The sequence below is a fragment of the Lipophrys pholis genome, assembly GCF_963383615.2.
Source record: "Lipophrys pholis genome assembly, chromosome: 1".
Lineage (NCBI taxonomy): Eukaryota > Metazoa > Chordata > Actinopteri > Blenniiformes > Blenniidae > Lipophrys > Lipophrys pholis.
Genome location: NC_137635.1, coordinates 49,572,976 through 49,590,042, shown reverse-complemented (window position 1 = coordinate 49,590,042; position 17,067 = coordinate 49,572,976). Strand labels below are relative to the sequence as shown.

Below are 17,067 nucleotides of genomic sequence, written 5' to 3'. Positions count from 1 at the left end.
TATACAATAGAGGACGAAACTGTGTGCACTGTTCCCTTTTTTGTTGTTGTTGTTGTTTTTTTGCGTTCTATATTGCATTGAGCCACTGCGCGTGTCAACGTGTGCGAGTGGCTCGGTGTGCAGAGTGAAGTCCTGAGGCGTGGCTCGCCACGACCGTCTGCACCGTCCTCTCTGAACGCCGCCGGTCCCGCCAGCTCTTCAAAGTCACATGAAGAACTCCCTCGGGTTTTCGCCGGAGACGTTTTGGGAGTCCGCCCGCTTGTTGAAAGGCAAATCTTGGCTGTCTTCCTGCTTGACCCCCTTCACCTCCTGGTTTCGATATGTCTCTTTTCGTCGGTAGAGGAACCTGGCGGTTACCGCCAGGCCGGTCACGAACACGAAGATGACGACAGCTATGACACCTGCAATGAAGAAAACACATATCAGTCCGACATATAGAAATCTACATCCAGCGGTGGAGTTCAGGGTATACACTGGTATACAGGGTACAATCCGCATTGCGTACACCTACGTCCAAATGCCCCCTGATGCACCACTCAGAAGTAAATACAAGCCAGATTACCTTTTGTTCCCCCTACTCTGCCTCTAATTGGGTAGGACGAGCTGCATTCACTGATCTAATTGGTTAATGTTGATGTTTACATGAGGGCTGACGAGCCAATCAGAGGGAGAGCAGGATGGGTCATGAAGAGGCAAATATTGCAAACCAATAAATTATATGTGACAATGAGCGAATACTATGGAGAAATTTCCTCGAAATAGAGTCTAGTTAGTTTTAGTTTCCCAAAAAAATTGTGTTTCTGGGCTGCTTTAAAAGAAGGAAAAAGTCGACACTATACCGTCATCAGGTAAAATAATGGCACATGAGAGACTTCCTTTAGGTCAGGGGTCTAAAACTCAAGCTGGGGGCTCATCTCATTGGGCCAGTTCAGCATTGATGTATTCCAAATAAAATACCCAATTATTTCTCAAGATGTACTAAGTGCAGATTTTTTTCCCTCATTCCTGGATATCAAATTGAAACCTTTCAATTTCATATATATGCCAGTGTTTTTAAATAAAAATAGAAAAGTTTGGTTGTATTGTGGGTGTCTGACAAAGGTGAATTGAAACTCATTTATCAAAATGAAGGTATCATAAGTGAAATGGTGACAGGTTCAATCTCAAAAATAGGCATCAGAACAAAGACACTAGCGTAACTGGTATGACTGGTAGACTATATATAAAGACCAGCTATTTCAAACTGAAAGTAGATGAGTTTGTTTGCTTTTATTGTGAAAAACAGAAAGAAGTCAAACTTAAAATGACAACTTGGTTCGAGAAAAAGTGGCCGGATAATTGGGGAAGACATTGTTTGTCTTCCCACTGACTCAGTAAACAAGTGCAAAGAAATCTAGAAGAAATTTGGATTTGAACCTCCGACCTATGAGACATGAGCGCGAACAACTGTGCGACCCCCTGTCGAGAAAGAGAGAAATTATTCAACAAAAGTGAAAAGACTTCTAAGAGAAGTGGAGCTAATATGTTGAATGCTGGAGTAAAAGGGTGAACCGTAGCTTCCCATAATCAGGTATGTTAACGATCTGTGTCGCAGTCGCTGCTCTCCGCTGGCTCTCCGCTCTAAATCAGCTCTTTTGCCCCGAAGTCTGTTTTTTTTTTTTCTTTCTTTTTTTCTCCTGCTAATCTAGCTTCACCACAGAGGGAACAGAATTTCACACATTTAGACTCAGCGAGACTCCTCGGCTCTTTATTCACAGAAAGTTTCATCTAATTGAAATTCCAAAATGCAGCTGAAATCAATTTCGCACCATTTTTTTTTTTTAAGCCCCGCTTTACAGCTTCTACATATTTTCAGATAAGCGTTTGAATATTTCTTGATCAGCGAGTCGTTCTTGCAGACGTTTAATTAGTTCGGCTGTCCTTTGTGAACTGAGTCACAAAATCAGAACAGAGAGATCCAAATGTGTTTTGTTGTTCTTCACTTTCAGATCCACGGTGTCGAGACATCTTGATTTTCTTGAGTGAAAAGCTGATTTAGCTTTGATCTTCTCGGAGAAATCACAATGATGTGGATATAATAGGAAGTTTTTATCAAAAAAAATTTGAATAATCCTCTTGTTGTGTGTAAACACACATATGTAAGAATCTATACAAATAACCTTAAGGTAATAGAAGAAACTGTATTACAAAGTCAAAAAATATGTAAGTTTGTTTACATTTTTATTATTAGACTGTTTTAAGCTGTGATTTAAAGTCAAGTCATTCACAATTCATTTATAATCTGTAATTTAAGAAATGGAAATGAAGCAAAATAGAACAAAATAAGGTGAAACAGTACCTCCAATAAGAGCTGAGTCCGTCCTGATGGCATTGACTAAAGGCTGACCTGAACCTGCTGAACCGGACTGATCTGCAGGGGGAGAAAGAAATACACATTCAGATGGAATTAATAATGTGACTTTCACTGCCGCAAGTGTTTCAACTGTTTCAAGCCAGTTGAAGCGTCACATCACAACTTGGATTCAAACCAGGTCCCAGAGGAGAGACAAAGAAGAAGAACATGATCGATCCTGCCGTCGCTGGCTTTGTTGACCAAGATCAGGCCTTCAGAATAAAAGTCACACGAAGAACAAACTTTGTTTCAACACATTAACACTGAAGGAAAGAAACACTGAATGTGTTTTTACAGAAATCCAGTGAAAACTATTAGCAATTTTAATGAAACCTTCTGGTGCAGTGAATACAGTGAAATGTCACAAGAAACTTCTCCTATAACTGCTGCATATGCATGTTTATACAAGCATGGTCGCTTTGAGGCGAATACGAGTTTTCATGGCAGCATCACCAATATCACCGGGTTTGGGTCTCAGTGTTGTATTTTGTCCGCTACGCTCAAGAAATGTGTTAAAAAAAAAATCAATATTTTCTTTGAAATGTTTTTTTTGCAATTTACTTGGTGGTTTGAGGCCAGATTTAAGCCTCTTGCCGGCCGCTGTTAGCCCACGGACCTTACGTTTGACACCAATCCTCTAAATCATGATATATATGAAGAGAAGGCAGCATTTTTTTCTTCTTTCTGGAAAACCAGACTGACCCCAAAGTGATGAGACAGAACTTCTAAGGGGGGAAACGCCGTCGCTTCCAGGACCCCGCTGTTCCTCACACTGATGATGACGTTGGCTGCATGCTGTTGTGAATTCTGAAGCGTTCCTGATGGTTGGACTTGATTCACCAGTGGCATTTTATTAACATCCGTTTAAAAGATGTACATCGTACAGCTGCGAGTAGGTGAACCCTTTGGAATTACTTGGATTTCTGCAAGAAATGTGTTCTGATCTTCATCTTAGTCTCATTAATAGAACACAACATGCAAACATTCCCACCGCAGGGTGGAAAACGTATGTGAACTTTTCCATTTAAAAACTGGTTGACTCTCCTTTGGTGGCAGTAAACTAGACCTGTAGTTGTAGATCAGACCTGCACAACGTTCAACAGGGATTTTGTATATATATATATATATATATATATATATATACTACAAATATAAAGACGTAAACACATGCAGTTAAAGAGAAAAAAAAAACAACAACAAGGGACAATGACAATTGAGTGAGAAAATGCCAAGCGTCGTAAAAGCAAAGCAGCAATCATGATGACAAAACAGACGGAGAAAATGAGGGAAAAAATGGAGGAAAACAAACAAGCAGCACTTTATGTAACACAATCACAGTATCATCACTTAGAGCAGACAGCGCAAACTCAAAGGTCTCTATTAACAGAACACAAGACTGGAGGAAACAAATGCTGCTGGGAACTCCCCCCGAAGTGCAAATTAATTATCTTATCAAGCACGTTGTTATTTGTCTCTTCAGCAAAGTGCGCATACTTAATGAGGTTGGAGCAGAGCTACTGGAATATGTTTCGCGACGCAAAGAGTTGCAATAATCAACACCTCAATGGCGCTTTTACTGGTTGGCCTTCAGTTATGTATTCAATCTTAACGTGACGTAAAAGGCAAAGTAACGCATCGGTTTGATTTACAAACCGCTTAAGTGATTTATTACAAACATCCTCACTTCCAAAACCGCAGCTATAAGAACGTCACGTTTTGCTTTTTTCCAGCAGCTTTCTGCATAAATATGTTAAACAACTCGAAATATTCGATCGTCGTGAATGTTTTAACCTTTTAAATGCCAGTTTGACGACATGATAAATATCGACTCTGACACGCGGGAAGCTAAAAGAAAATGTGTTTAGAATTTGAAAACAGACAAAACATTGAGGCATAATTAGTTAGTGTGGATTAGGAGATGTAATGATGACCGCCTTCCAAAATGTCCCATTTAAAAAAGACATTTTAAAATAGCATAGCAAACTATAAACGTGGCGTCTGTATTTTGGAAAGTTATAGTAAAATCTGTCAGTTTTACTCCTAAACTCAGGGTTTTCCCTGTGAATAAGTGTAAAAATAATGACAAATTAAGTCATTTTCTTAAAGGATATATCATTGAACTCATCCTTTGTTATATGTTATAACATATAACATTCTTAATCAGACAATGAAATATGAGCTCTCTCACTGACACTCCATTTACACTCTGATCCACAGCAACCATTAATCAGGAAATAATTAAGATTTTCCAACATCCTGCTTTTGATTGGATCTGATCTGAATTAAAAACCAGAACCATCCCATCTACAGATATAATTTTCCTGGTGGGGAGTGACTGTTCAGTCAGTTCTACATGAGGATAAAGGACTGAGAACAGTTTGTACATCAACCAAATAATGGTGATTGTCCTTCTCGCCTTGAAAAGTGTAAAAATGATCCTTCTTCTTGTTTCTCAGTGAACGCATGAATGAAACTGAAATCTGCTGTGAAACTTAAAGCATCACAGATGATTCAAGGAGGCTTTACAGCCGAGCAAATTACTCCCAGTGCAGGGGGGCGCGGGGCTGTTTTTCCCTTTGTTTTTCATGAAAACAACTTCACAACAATGACCCGAGGCACAATTTCCACAGTTGAGCTCCTGTTGACCCCCCGCTCCCCCTGATACCACACCCCCACCCCGCTTCCAAGCAGCACACAACAGATTATCCAACAGCCTGATTGAAGCCACAGAACCACAGAAACCACAGAACCAAGTGATACATTCTAGGTGAAGGGCGGCTGTGCACCAAACTGTTTACAGCCAAGACTAATTCACCACATCAGAAAATAAGTCCTGAAGGACATGTACTGTAACACCACCGGGGAAAGTGCTTTTCCTTCAATGTTCGGACATGTTTTTAACCCTTTAACATCCTTTTGATTCAGCAGCTGCACACACACACACACACACACACACACACACACACACACAAGCAACACAACACTAAACAAATTTTATTGAATTCCCCATGAAACCGTGAACTGGAGAGACTAATGGATCTGTCCGGTGCTGCAGTGGGAGATTTATTTTTTATTTATTGCTGAGGAACAGAAGCATGAATTGGTATTATCTGGTCACTAAAGTAGAAAGCAACAACAACAACAACAATAGGAGCAAAGAAAACTAAGACTTGAGTGGTTCTCTAGTCTGACACTCGTCACAGCCACAGGATGAAACGAACCACAGGACGTTCACGTCTCACACAGACACAGCTAACCTGACGGGTGGTGTGTGTTCTCCGCTGCGTAGGGATTCGCCGAAGCCGCAGAGCCGCAGCTGGACTGAACTAAAGGTCCAGTGATGAAGACGGGGCTGCTGTCCGGGTGGAACAGAGCAGCTTTCAGAGGGCTGATGGTGTTGAAGTGAACCACAGACATACAGCCGGTGAAACCCAGAGACGCCAAGCGGGCCAGGTCTGGATCCATGTCGTCAGAATCTGAGGATGAGAAGAGGATCTCCGTCAAGGTGACGACCGTAGGTCTCAAATTGGTTTAGCGCCGAGAGAGCAGCTCGTGTGATCCGAAGTTGTTTATTTTTTACACTGGTTATCCTTTCTGACGCAGCCTGAGCAGTTTGGGGTTTAAGGGCCTTGCTCATGGTCACACAGTGGTGACCCAACAGCAGATGGGATTTGAACCAAGGAGCTTCCAGTTTCAAAGCCGACGACATTTTGAAAACGACGCCCGTTTACACGGAAACGGCAGAAACGCTGAAAACAATGTATTTTTCAAGTTGGGCCACTAGTGGGTGCTGTTGTTTTTGTAATGACATCACACACACACACACACACACACACACACACACACACACACACACACACACACACACACACACACACACACACACACACACACACACACACACACACACACACACACACACACACGCTCACAGAGAACAATACGCTATAAACATTAATAATGGGAGTACACGGACATTCTAATGGACTCATGAAACTCTGGAGGCAAACATTGTTGTTAATGTTGATCTACTGAGCATGTGCAGAAGAACTATCCAAAAAGTTGTGTTTCCACGCAGACAGAGTCGCAGCGTTTTCAAAAATGTCCGTTCTTAGTGCCTCAGAGCACCATTGTCATGTAACCGGACACCTAAAACGTTACAGAAAGTTTTCCATTTTCACTTGAAAACGTTGTAAGTACTCTCATTGTGTAACACTTTGTATTTTATAAACTCCTGATAGGAAGTGATTGGTTTTTTTCCCCCCGATTTTTCCCCAACAAAACACCACCTGAACCTGAAACGTCTAAATGAACTGTGGCGACTGAACTTTTAACCTTTTGTTCAGAGGCTGTACCCAGTAAGGTGATTTGGTCCCAGTAAATCATGACATGCACCGACAGGTTCATTGATTCCGCTTCACATTACCGAGTCATCGGAGTGCGACAGCCGCGACAGCTCATTAATTCTAATTAGCACGCACGCGTAACCAGGCTCGCCCTCGATACCACAGACAAACCGTCAATTTTCTCCGCTTTTAAAGTCTGCATCTATCACTCCACAAGACGGACGAGCCCTCTCCACTTCAATCAGTTCGTTTTATTGACTTTCAACCCTTCATCATTCACCTCCGCTCTTCCGGAGGAGCGTAAACAGCAGCTGCGAGCGCCGACGTTACGGCCGCGAGCAGCTGCGTCAGTGTCTGCTCAGATGACTGAGAGGTGACGGCGGTTTTACAGGACACATCTGCATGTTGATGAGGCCGGCAGGAATCACTACGGCAGCATGTTTGCTTCGCTCAGCCGGTACACTCTGCACTCCCGTCACCTCTCCCCACCGCTCGGTCTCTCCCGTATTCCTTCCGGGTCCATTAGTTTGGCTGATGGATGACAGGGTTGTAGAAAGATCTACTTCCCCCCGCCGCTCCTCTGATCCCGACGTGACTCCGAGTCCACTGATTTGACAGCGGGTCGGACTGTTCACACGCTGACATGACGGGGTTAAAACATGCGCCGCGGCGCCAAGCTGAGACTTCACATTAAATATGACACAAGCTTGAGTGAGTTTGTATCACCTGCTCAGGCAGGATTAGGTTCCTGAAGCCAAACAACTTGGTGACGGATCTTTCGGTAGTATCGAAACAACAAAGGTTCCACTCAACTTCTGTAATTAAAGCTGGAGCTGATTGAAGGCAGGACATCGTACACAAGTCAACAGTTCATCACAGGGTAAACACAGAGAGACAATCTACCGGGATTTTGGAGTCACCAATTAGCTTCAAACACTGTTTTTGGACTGTGGGAAGAACAATAAGTGGAGAAAACCTGCAGAGACATAGGAAGAATGGAATAATGTATGTTTGTTTACTATCTTTGCTACTGAAAGTCAGGCGCCCAACCAAGTTGGTCGAGAAGGTTATGGATATGTATGTATTTTACTAACTGCGCAAGAACTGCTCACCCGAATTGCATGAAATCTTCAGGGATGATTGATCATCAGCCAAAGACCAACTGATTCCATTTTGAGATGTTAATGAATAAGAGTTTCAGATTAAATCGCAACAAACTGCAAAACAATTTCCCAATTTCTTCACTTGGCGAAGGTCTGCGCTCTACCGAGTGTAGCTCTAGTTTATTCTTCTTTCAAAAGCAGGGGGGGGCAAACACATTTTAGTTCAGGGGCCACATGCAGCCCAGTTTCATCTTGAGTGGGCCGGACTGGTAAAATAGTGTCATAATAACGCTAAAGTTTAAACTTTTTTTTCAGAGTTTTTCTTTGTTGTGATGCAGAGTATTTGTAATAAAAAATTTCTATATCTTCATGAAACCAAACATTTACAAGCGAAAATGACTACAATTTCAACATGGAGACAATTTTGATGATACTTTCTAGTGCAAAATACAGTGAACTGTCAAAAACAACTTCTTCTATAGCAAACCAAATGTGAAGCGTTGCAATAGTTCTCAAAATAAAATGCCTTAAACAAGCCTGAATTGAGTTATGATTATTACTGCCTCTGGATGTCAACAGAGGTTTACCAAAAATTAATACTTGGCTTTAGATAAGTCATGCGTTACTTGAAAGTTGGGGGTAACTGGAGGGTTTTATGTCCTTTGAATAATTCTGGTCGAATTTTTTAAAACTAAAAGGACTTTCCTCAACAAAATTGGACTTTCTCATCAGAGCTATTTCAGGTCATCAATAACAGCCGAAGTGCCTCCTCTAAAATTAACCGTGTGGTTGTTGTGTCTGTTTTTATCAGAAAAGCTGTAACCACAGCCTGTGGTCTCTCTGGCCCTCGTCCCATTAACAGCTTATATCTCAGTCCTCTCGGAGTGAACATGAATAAGTCATGACAGAGCCAATTACTGTCTGGCCTCGACATGGCTACAGGTCCTTGTCCGGGAGTACACCCAGAAACTCAATGAAAATGTGTCTCAACCCTCCCAAAAGGTTCAAACTTTTTCCTTCCTACCTTCAAATCTGATTTAATATTCACTGATATTAAACATCCACTGCTTTGGAGAAAGACGCAGGTTTATGAAAACACAGCCACAAAGCTGTTGAAACAACTAAAACAAATATGTCTGCACAAAGACATTAAAGGCAGACAAAACATTCAATGAGTCACACACACACACACACACACACACACACACACACACACACACACACACACACACACACACACACACACACACACACACACACACACACACACACACACACACACACACACACACACACACACACACACACACACACACACACACACACACACACACACACACACACACACACACACACACAAAGATCAACCAGAAATACATAATGCTTTCTATTCAGTCTGAATGCAGAGAACGAGGGATCATTGATTTGCAACCTCACAAATAGAATAAACTCGTTAACAGAGAGCAACAGAAATGCTAATAATCATTTGTTACCGCAAAGCTCGCACACATATACTGAACGGTCCCACAATTAAAAGTGTTTCAGTACAATCCTGTAATCACTCAAGTAAACCTTCAAATCATTCCAATAAAGTCCATGTTATTATAGGAGCGTCTACTTTATGTTGAAGACTTGACATAATTCTTAATGACGTTAGCGGTGAGAGTTGTGCACGGCCGCTCTGTGCTTTTTAATTGTGTCTTTAATGAGTAGAAAACACAGATATTTGTCTGATATAGGGAGTAAAAGTTTAAAAAACAAAACAAACAAAACCCCGAACTCAAGTAAAGATACCGGAAAGATCGATTCATGTGAAGTGACTCGTCCTCAGAGAATTTCACCAGTTCATTATATCTACTTCATTTCTCTTCCATCCACCTTCATGTTACCTGCGTTTGCGTGTCGAATGAGGCCAAACACCTCCGAGCTGTTTTATCAACAACCTCAAATCGAAAACCCTTCATCGCCATGTCCTCATCCTCCTTCCTCCTCCTCCTCACTCACCGTACACTCGCCCCAAAACCAGCGACTTGACGGCATTAAATTCTCCATCGGATGTCAGATTGAATTCTTCTCTTGCATTCTGGTCAATCTGAAAAAAAAAAAAAAAAAAAAAGACAGAGGAATATTTTCAACACCGTTTATAAGAACAACACTGTAAAAGCGCAATTTATCTTTATTTTTGTCTAAATGGGGCAAAAAAAGTCATGGTTGCACCAAAAAGCCTCACTGTGTCTCCACACATGCTCCAAATTCATGTTTTGTGGATTGAATCAGATTTAATCCACGTATATCTACATATCCTCATCTTATAGCGCTGTATCTGTTGCAAATAGTTGCCTAAACCGTCAACTTGTGCCAAACACATAAATCTCACCGCTGAAGATAAAACAACACGGTCAGATGCCGCCGATAAGATGAGATCCCCCCTCGTATGTCAGTGGAGCCTGGCTGCACGGTGAACCGGGGGGGCTGCTCTCGTGTAAGACGAGGTCACCTTGTTATTTATCTCATTCTGCTGGTAATTATACAGGCATTCTGGCTGCTGGTGCTCGGCTTAGATAAAGTTTACCTCATACATCATCCCCTGCTGTTGTTAACAACATGGGCCATTCAAGTAGATCCAGATCGGATTAGGATGCTTCATATTTCATATGTGGCTGTTTTAATGTGTCCCTGCTGCTCTGCTGAAACTGCAAGACAACAGCAGATAGAGGACGACGGCGAGAATAAAGTGCAGACTGGGGCTTTATTACAAAGAGGGCTTTCACAATACCATACGGAGAGATGCTTTGTGGTATTGTATTTGACCTTGAGATTAACTCTTCATTGAAAAATGTGAAAGAAAAGCTTAAATCCGACCTTTTTACGTATTATTTACAAATAACATCGCTGCTGCGATGTGGTGTATTTACATTACTCTCTCCAAATAATGCGTGGATTCTTAAAAAAGCCTTTCTAGATGAATTAATTGGAAAAATATATTGTAAGATGGTCGCGATAATATATAGAGTGAAGTAAAGTGACGTGAAGTCGCATCAAACATGTATATTCAGTATAACGTGCAGTTTCTGGCAAATAAAAGACGTCTGTGCTGAAATTACAGACCCAAGGCCTGTGTTTTGTTTACTGACGGCATTCCTGAAGGTGTTGAAGCACGAGAACGCTGCAGATAAAATCGGAATACTCTCAAATGGGTTGGCCTTTTCTGCATCGGTTTCTGGATTCTTGTGAGGAAAGATTGGGAACGCAAACTCAGGACTTGACTGTCATTACATCTGAAGTTTCAGTGTGGCACGGTGTCTTGTTGCACTTTTCCACATTATGGACCAGACATGGAGAACTGCTGGACATATAATAATAGATTATTTGCTGTATTGTACTTGACCTTGAGATTAACTCTTCATTGAAAAATGGGGGAAAAAAAAGGAGTTTAAATGAGACCATTTGAAGGAATTAAATCTAATAAATGTACAATGGAAGGGGGTACACAATCAACATGACTGCCACGACGTGGTGTGTTTAGATAACTATCTCCAATAATGCATGCATGTTTTCCACATGTCGAAGTACAAGTACGTTGAATCACAGGTGATATATGGATTATGGTAATTTCAAACACATTTGGACCAGGTGGTAATTGAAATAACACAAACATACTGGAATAAATATGCTCATTTTAATAATAATAATAATAATAATAATAATAACGTACTTTTTTATATAACACTTTTTGAAACTGAGTTACAAAGTGATTAACATTAAAACCACAATAAAATAAAAAAGGCAATAAAACACTGAACATACAATTAAAAAATAGAGATAAGAAGAACTAAGAAAACAAGACAACATCAGTTTAGCAATGCTAAGAGATAAAAATAAGATAAAATGGGGACACTGAGCTTGCTTGGTACAAATACTTTGGTTTTAGTGAAGTGACTTTACTGTTTCCGCTGTCGGATCAACTGGATGGGAGATTCCCGAGGTGCAAAGAGCCACCGTCTTCTTCACTGACATTAGTTTTGGTCAACAGGTTCAAATATCCAGGGGACTTTCTGAAAGTTAGTGAAGTAATTTCGAGTACTACTGTGTACTCCACTGTGCAACCAGCAGTTTCGGGGTAAATCAGCTTTTAATAGAACCTAAAAACTGCGAGAGGTTCAACGTCACACAGACGACGGCAAAGTTATTTGGATCTCAGATGAGGCCGATTGTGGGAGTTTCACGCCGAATGTTAACACGCTCTGCTAAGATTATTACTTGCGTCCACTTCACGCAGCAGCTTACCTGCAGAGACACGGAGTCGGTCAGTCGGCTGACGCTGACGGTGTGCAGCTGGCCGTCAGCCGCGCTCTTCACGCTGCTCCGCAACACCTCCGCCTCTCGGCTGCCGTCCAGCTTGTATCTCACCTCCAGCTTATCTTCACAAAGGACAGACACCCCACACTCGTCAATCACGGTGTTGCACCAAAAGACGAAAACAACACATATTTGTTTTCATCGATTTAACCGGCAAAACGCCAACTTGAATATTTCAAAGAATTGTTTGCTTCATTGATTAAGATTTCTATTTTCGAATGATAAGTATTACCTTCCTTTTTTTTTTTTCTTTATTTGCACAAAATAATTATACATCAAAAGCAAAAGTATCAAGGAACATGAACCAGAGACAACAGTCCCCTAAACCACACAACTATTTGGAATGGAGGTAATTAATTAATTCAAAGTTTAAATTGACAGTTTTTTATGGCCCAGGTTTACACGGTCGACGATATAAAAGGCTAATTTGAAAAGTTTGACCCACCTGTAGCTCCGCTCCTGTAGTAAATCCCTCTCATGATAATTTATTAAACAAGTCAAAGCCCCAATAATAGATATAATAGGCCTTACTTAAAGAAGTTTCCATTGAGGAGCTTTAACGGTCGGGGGTGAAAAGAAAAGAACCGTCCTCCGGGAAACAAGAGAAAGCTCTCAGGGGTTTAATTAGATGTTTCGCCTTGAGAGCTTTTACCTGACGACTCTTTGGTCAACGTGGAACTGAAATGCCCCGCCGTCCGTCGGCTTTCTCCGAGTCATTAACGCCATAAAAAAACAAAAAACAAACAAAAAAAAACATTTATAGCTAATCTTGGAGTCAAAGTGCCAATTTGATAAGGCTTCTGGACGCTGGAAATGTAATTCTGAATTCAAAGTGCTTTTGTACCACTCTGGAAAGTCGCCCTCACAAGCCTGTAAAACACTTCAGCCCGTTTTTAAACTGTTGTCTTCATCAGTGCGCCGCTCATTAGCAGCTCCCGCAAATTCATATTCCCCCAGCGTAGCTCGGGTCACAGCGATTAGACGTTTGTTTTGTTTTGAGACAAATGGAGGCTGGGCGAATTAAAAGGTAGGAAAGGTGAACTCGGGGGCGAGGAGCGATCCGACACAGAGGAGGCGACGGAGAGGGAGCACAGGAGAGGTCGATGTCATAGACGGGAGAGAGAGAGAATGAGAAGAGGCGAGATGAGAGGCAGAGACGCGTCAATAAAGAAGAGAAGCAACTTTCAAAATAGAACAAAATAAATAAAAATCCAGAAATAAATAAAAGATAACAAGAAAAACAAAAGAGAGGGGAAAGGAGGCCGTTAGAAGTGAGGAAGAATTCAATCGAAGCGAGGCGGCTAATAAACCTCAAACGTGGGCGCCTCCTGAACAACCTGGTGCTCACCGTGCTTGTTGATGAGCAAGGCCAGGTACTCCCGGTAGTACGAGCCGACGTAGAGCAGCAGAGCCGGACTCTGGTTGGTCCTGAAGCTCAGCGAGACGTTCTCTCCTCTCAGCGTCACGTCGGAGTAGATGGAGGACGGCAGAGCGCTGCTGTTCCTGCTCACCTCGTACGGCTCCTTGAAGGTGTAGCCGACCGACGTTCCCGACTTGAAGACGGCCGACACCTCTGGGGGGGGGGGGGGGGGGGGGGAGTAACTGTCAGCGAGGAGATCCTCAGATTTACCATCTGATCAGGCTGAATTCTGCCTTCAGACATAGTCAGCAGCGATTTACAAAGTGGCAAAACAATGTAGATAGACAGAACCAGAAGAAGAAGAAGAAGAAGAAGAAGAAGAGGAAGAAGAAGAAGAAGAAGAAGAAGAAGAAGAAGAAGAAGAAGAAGAAGAAGAAGAAGAAGAAGAAGAAGAAGAAGAAGAAGAAGAAGAAGAAGAAGAAGAAGCAGAAGAAGAAGAAGAAGAAGAAGACCACCAAGGCCCAGTTTTCATGTGTCATATGGCATTAACACTATATTAGTTAATTAACTTCAAAGGAAGGCTGTGGTGTAAGAAGAACTCTGCATGTCTGATTACTCACCAAGGAAACAAACAAACAAACAAACAAACAAACAAACAAACAAACAAACAAACAAACAAACAAAATGTTCCAAAGTAGTTTTTTTCAAACTGTTGAGCTTTGATTTTCCAGAAAGTACAGAGACCAACTTTTCAAATATTAACCTCGGGAGTGTGTCAGCATGACTCACAAAGAAAAACAGAGTGTGCATCAGCACGAAGCGGAGCTGAGTGGGAGGAGTGGATGTGGATGTTCGGTGGGAGGAGAAACAGTGAGATGACGCATTGTTAGTGACTATAGCACAAATAGAACAATAAAACCATCACTAGTTAGTTCTAATATTTGCCGTCGTATGGTTGCTGAGTACTTCAAGTTTAGTGCTAAGTGGACTAAAAGCTGATTTTTAACCTTTTGATAGGAGCGGCGAAGCACTGATGTGTTGGCGTTTGGGCTTTATTCATATTTCGATCCCAAAATCTCAAAGAAGTTTGTATCACTGGAGTCGTTGTTTGATATAACTGCTCTGATGCTGTGAGTAAAGCAGTCGTATCTTGCCTACACGCCCAAAAAATGCTGTTGATGTGAAACTGTGCAGAGTGTTTTGACATTTCTCTGAAAGAGGGGTCACAGCAGATGGTGAAAAAAAACAAACTTGGGAGAAGTTGTTAGATTCAAGAGTGAAGAGCACACACAACAGCAGTCATTAGGAATGAATCCTATGGCGTGCACCGTCGCAGCATTTCAGAGAAGTCGGAGTGTTTTCAAAAAGTTGAGTTTTCAGTGGCTCTGAGCAGCGAAAACATTAACCTGTAATTAACAGCAACAAAGCTGCCATATCAGATATCCTGTTAGATTATGGAATGCAATCCCCCCACGGATTTAAAAAGCATTACTGAAATGATCTTATACCAGAACGAGGCAAGGCCAAAACCATATGCAGTTTTGATATATGAACAGAAATAGTTTCAATTACAGTTTAGGGTTTTATACATTGTCAGCTGTTTTTCTACCTGATTTTACAGGTTTCTACTCTTTTTCAGCATATTTTAAACAGTTTTGACATTTTAGCTGTTTTAACCATTTCAACCTCATTTTTAAGCAGCTCTGAGTTATTTTGCCCCCATTTAAAATTTATTTTATTTTTTTAGAAATCCTAGGTATGTTGTTTTTTTGTGTGTGTTTTTTCTTCTTTTTTTTAAGTTTCTTGTTGTTTTAGCTGTTTCTCAATTTAAGCCATTGAAGCCAAGAGCTAAAAGTGCTTTGGTAAATGTGTGCATAAATAAAATTAAAACACAATAAAATGCACTATTTAGGCATAAAAGACCCCTGATCAAAATGCTTTTGTTCATAAAATAAAAAATAAAACGGAAATTGTAAAATGTGTGTACAAATGATGGAAGGAGTGGTGTGGTGGATCAAACAACCCTGCAATCCATCGGTTGCCATGGTGACAAATGTGGCATTGTCGAGGTTGACCGCTAAGTGTGTACCTGTCTGACAGAAGACGCCGGAGTACGCCGACATGCTGCAGTCACAGTGGAAGCCGTTCTCCCTCTCCGTGCATCGGCCCTGGTTCTGACAGAGCGACCCGTAGCTGCTGCAGTGACCCGGACAGCCGGGTCTCACGCCGGGTGTGATGCTCGCCCTCTCCTCCAGGTCCAGAGTGATGCCGTTCAGCTGCAGAGAGCGGATACATCCCCGAAAGCCCTTCTGCCTGGACGCCGTCCCTCCTGACAACAACAAGGATTGTGCATCACATTAGCATCACATTTACATTTTAACTTCAGATAACGAACATCAGACAGACCTGCCAGATAGACGGTGTTTAACTAAGAATACACCCCCCCCCCCCTCCTTCTTCTCTCGTTAGATGTTGAACAGTCTGCATGTTCTCTATCTGTCAGTGTGTTTCTTTTTCTGACTGCTCCTACTGTCATCTACAAGCCATCCACACGTCGCCTCTGCTCCCCCAGGAGCCCCCGGCTGTCAGCGCTCCTCTCGCCAAACGACACCACGCCGAAAAAGCAACGAGGCAATAAGCTCTATGTGGGAAATGGTTTTCGGGACATCACTTTTATTATCTGCCTGTCCGTCTGCCTGTCTAATGGGACAACCTGCATATGTTTAGAGTTTCAGCCTGCCCAGTCATGCTTTCGCTTCACTTGTGTACGCCAGCACTATAACAGTGTTCTCACAGTGCTGGCTTATTGGAGGCTCCTAGACTTTGGCTACGTTCACGCCACAGGTCTTGATGATCAATTTCGAGTTGTTGCTGGGATCCGATTTGTTTACGTGATCATTTCAAATGCGACGTGAAGTCACGCCGAGCACGCCGAACACGCTATTAACGCATGGCACGCCGGTCAGCACCAGGGTTGCCAGATGGGTTTCCATGACAACGTTTCAAGTGAAAACGCAGATTTCGCATTTAGATGTCCACGTTTTGAAAAGGTCAGCTTACACGGACACCGAAAACAATGCAGTTTTCCTGTAGGGTAATAAAACCACACGCATATGCGCGGACGGAGAACGATCGACCATATCAGTCACTGGTGAATGACGCACGTCAGGAAATTAGAAACTTATAGAGTTGTTGTTTATTTTACAAACTAGTTAACGTACCACTGAGGTCAACTGCTTGGGTCATATTCCCTGAATTTTATTACTGAAAAATTAGCGTGAACATCAGCATCAATCGGCCAACTTTTTACCGATTACCAATGATTCTCTAATGGGTATCGTCAGCCGATTAAATTGGCCGGCCGATTAATTGGTCATGTGCTACAATAAACATTCATGATGGTGAGAACGCAAACATTCTAGTGGACAGATGACCAAGTTGGATTATTATTACAGTGACTGTCAACTATAAAACTACCAAGTCCCAGGAGAATATGGACTGGGACTC

At 42.0% G+C, this 17,067-nt stretch overlaps 1 protein-coding gene across 1 annotated transcript in view; it reads right to left on the bottom strand.

Annotated features, from left to right (window-relative positions):
- Positions 1-204: 204 nt before the first annotated feature.
- LOC308114469 (contactin-associated protein-like 4) overlaps positions 205-17,067 on the bottom strand; it is a gene marked incomplete at both ends in the record, with an annotated part of 106,206 nt that continues 89,343 nt past the window's right edge. The window contains 7 exons of the mRNA XM_080471350.1: positions 205-401; positions 2,339-2,410; positions 5,650-5,868; positions 9,846-9,933; positions 12,129-12,262; positions 13,549-13,773; positions 15,650-15,889. Of these exons, the coding sequence (XP_080327476.1) occupies positions 205-401; positions 2,339-2,410; positions 5,650-5,868; positions 9,846-9,933; positions 12,129-12,262; positions 13,549-13,773; positions 15,650-15,889 (1,175 nt within the window). The remainder of the gene's footprint in view (positions 402-2,338; positions 2,411-5,649; positions 5,869-9,845; positions 9,934-12,128; positions 12,263-13,548; positions 13,774-15,649; positions 15,890-17,067) is intronic.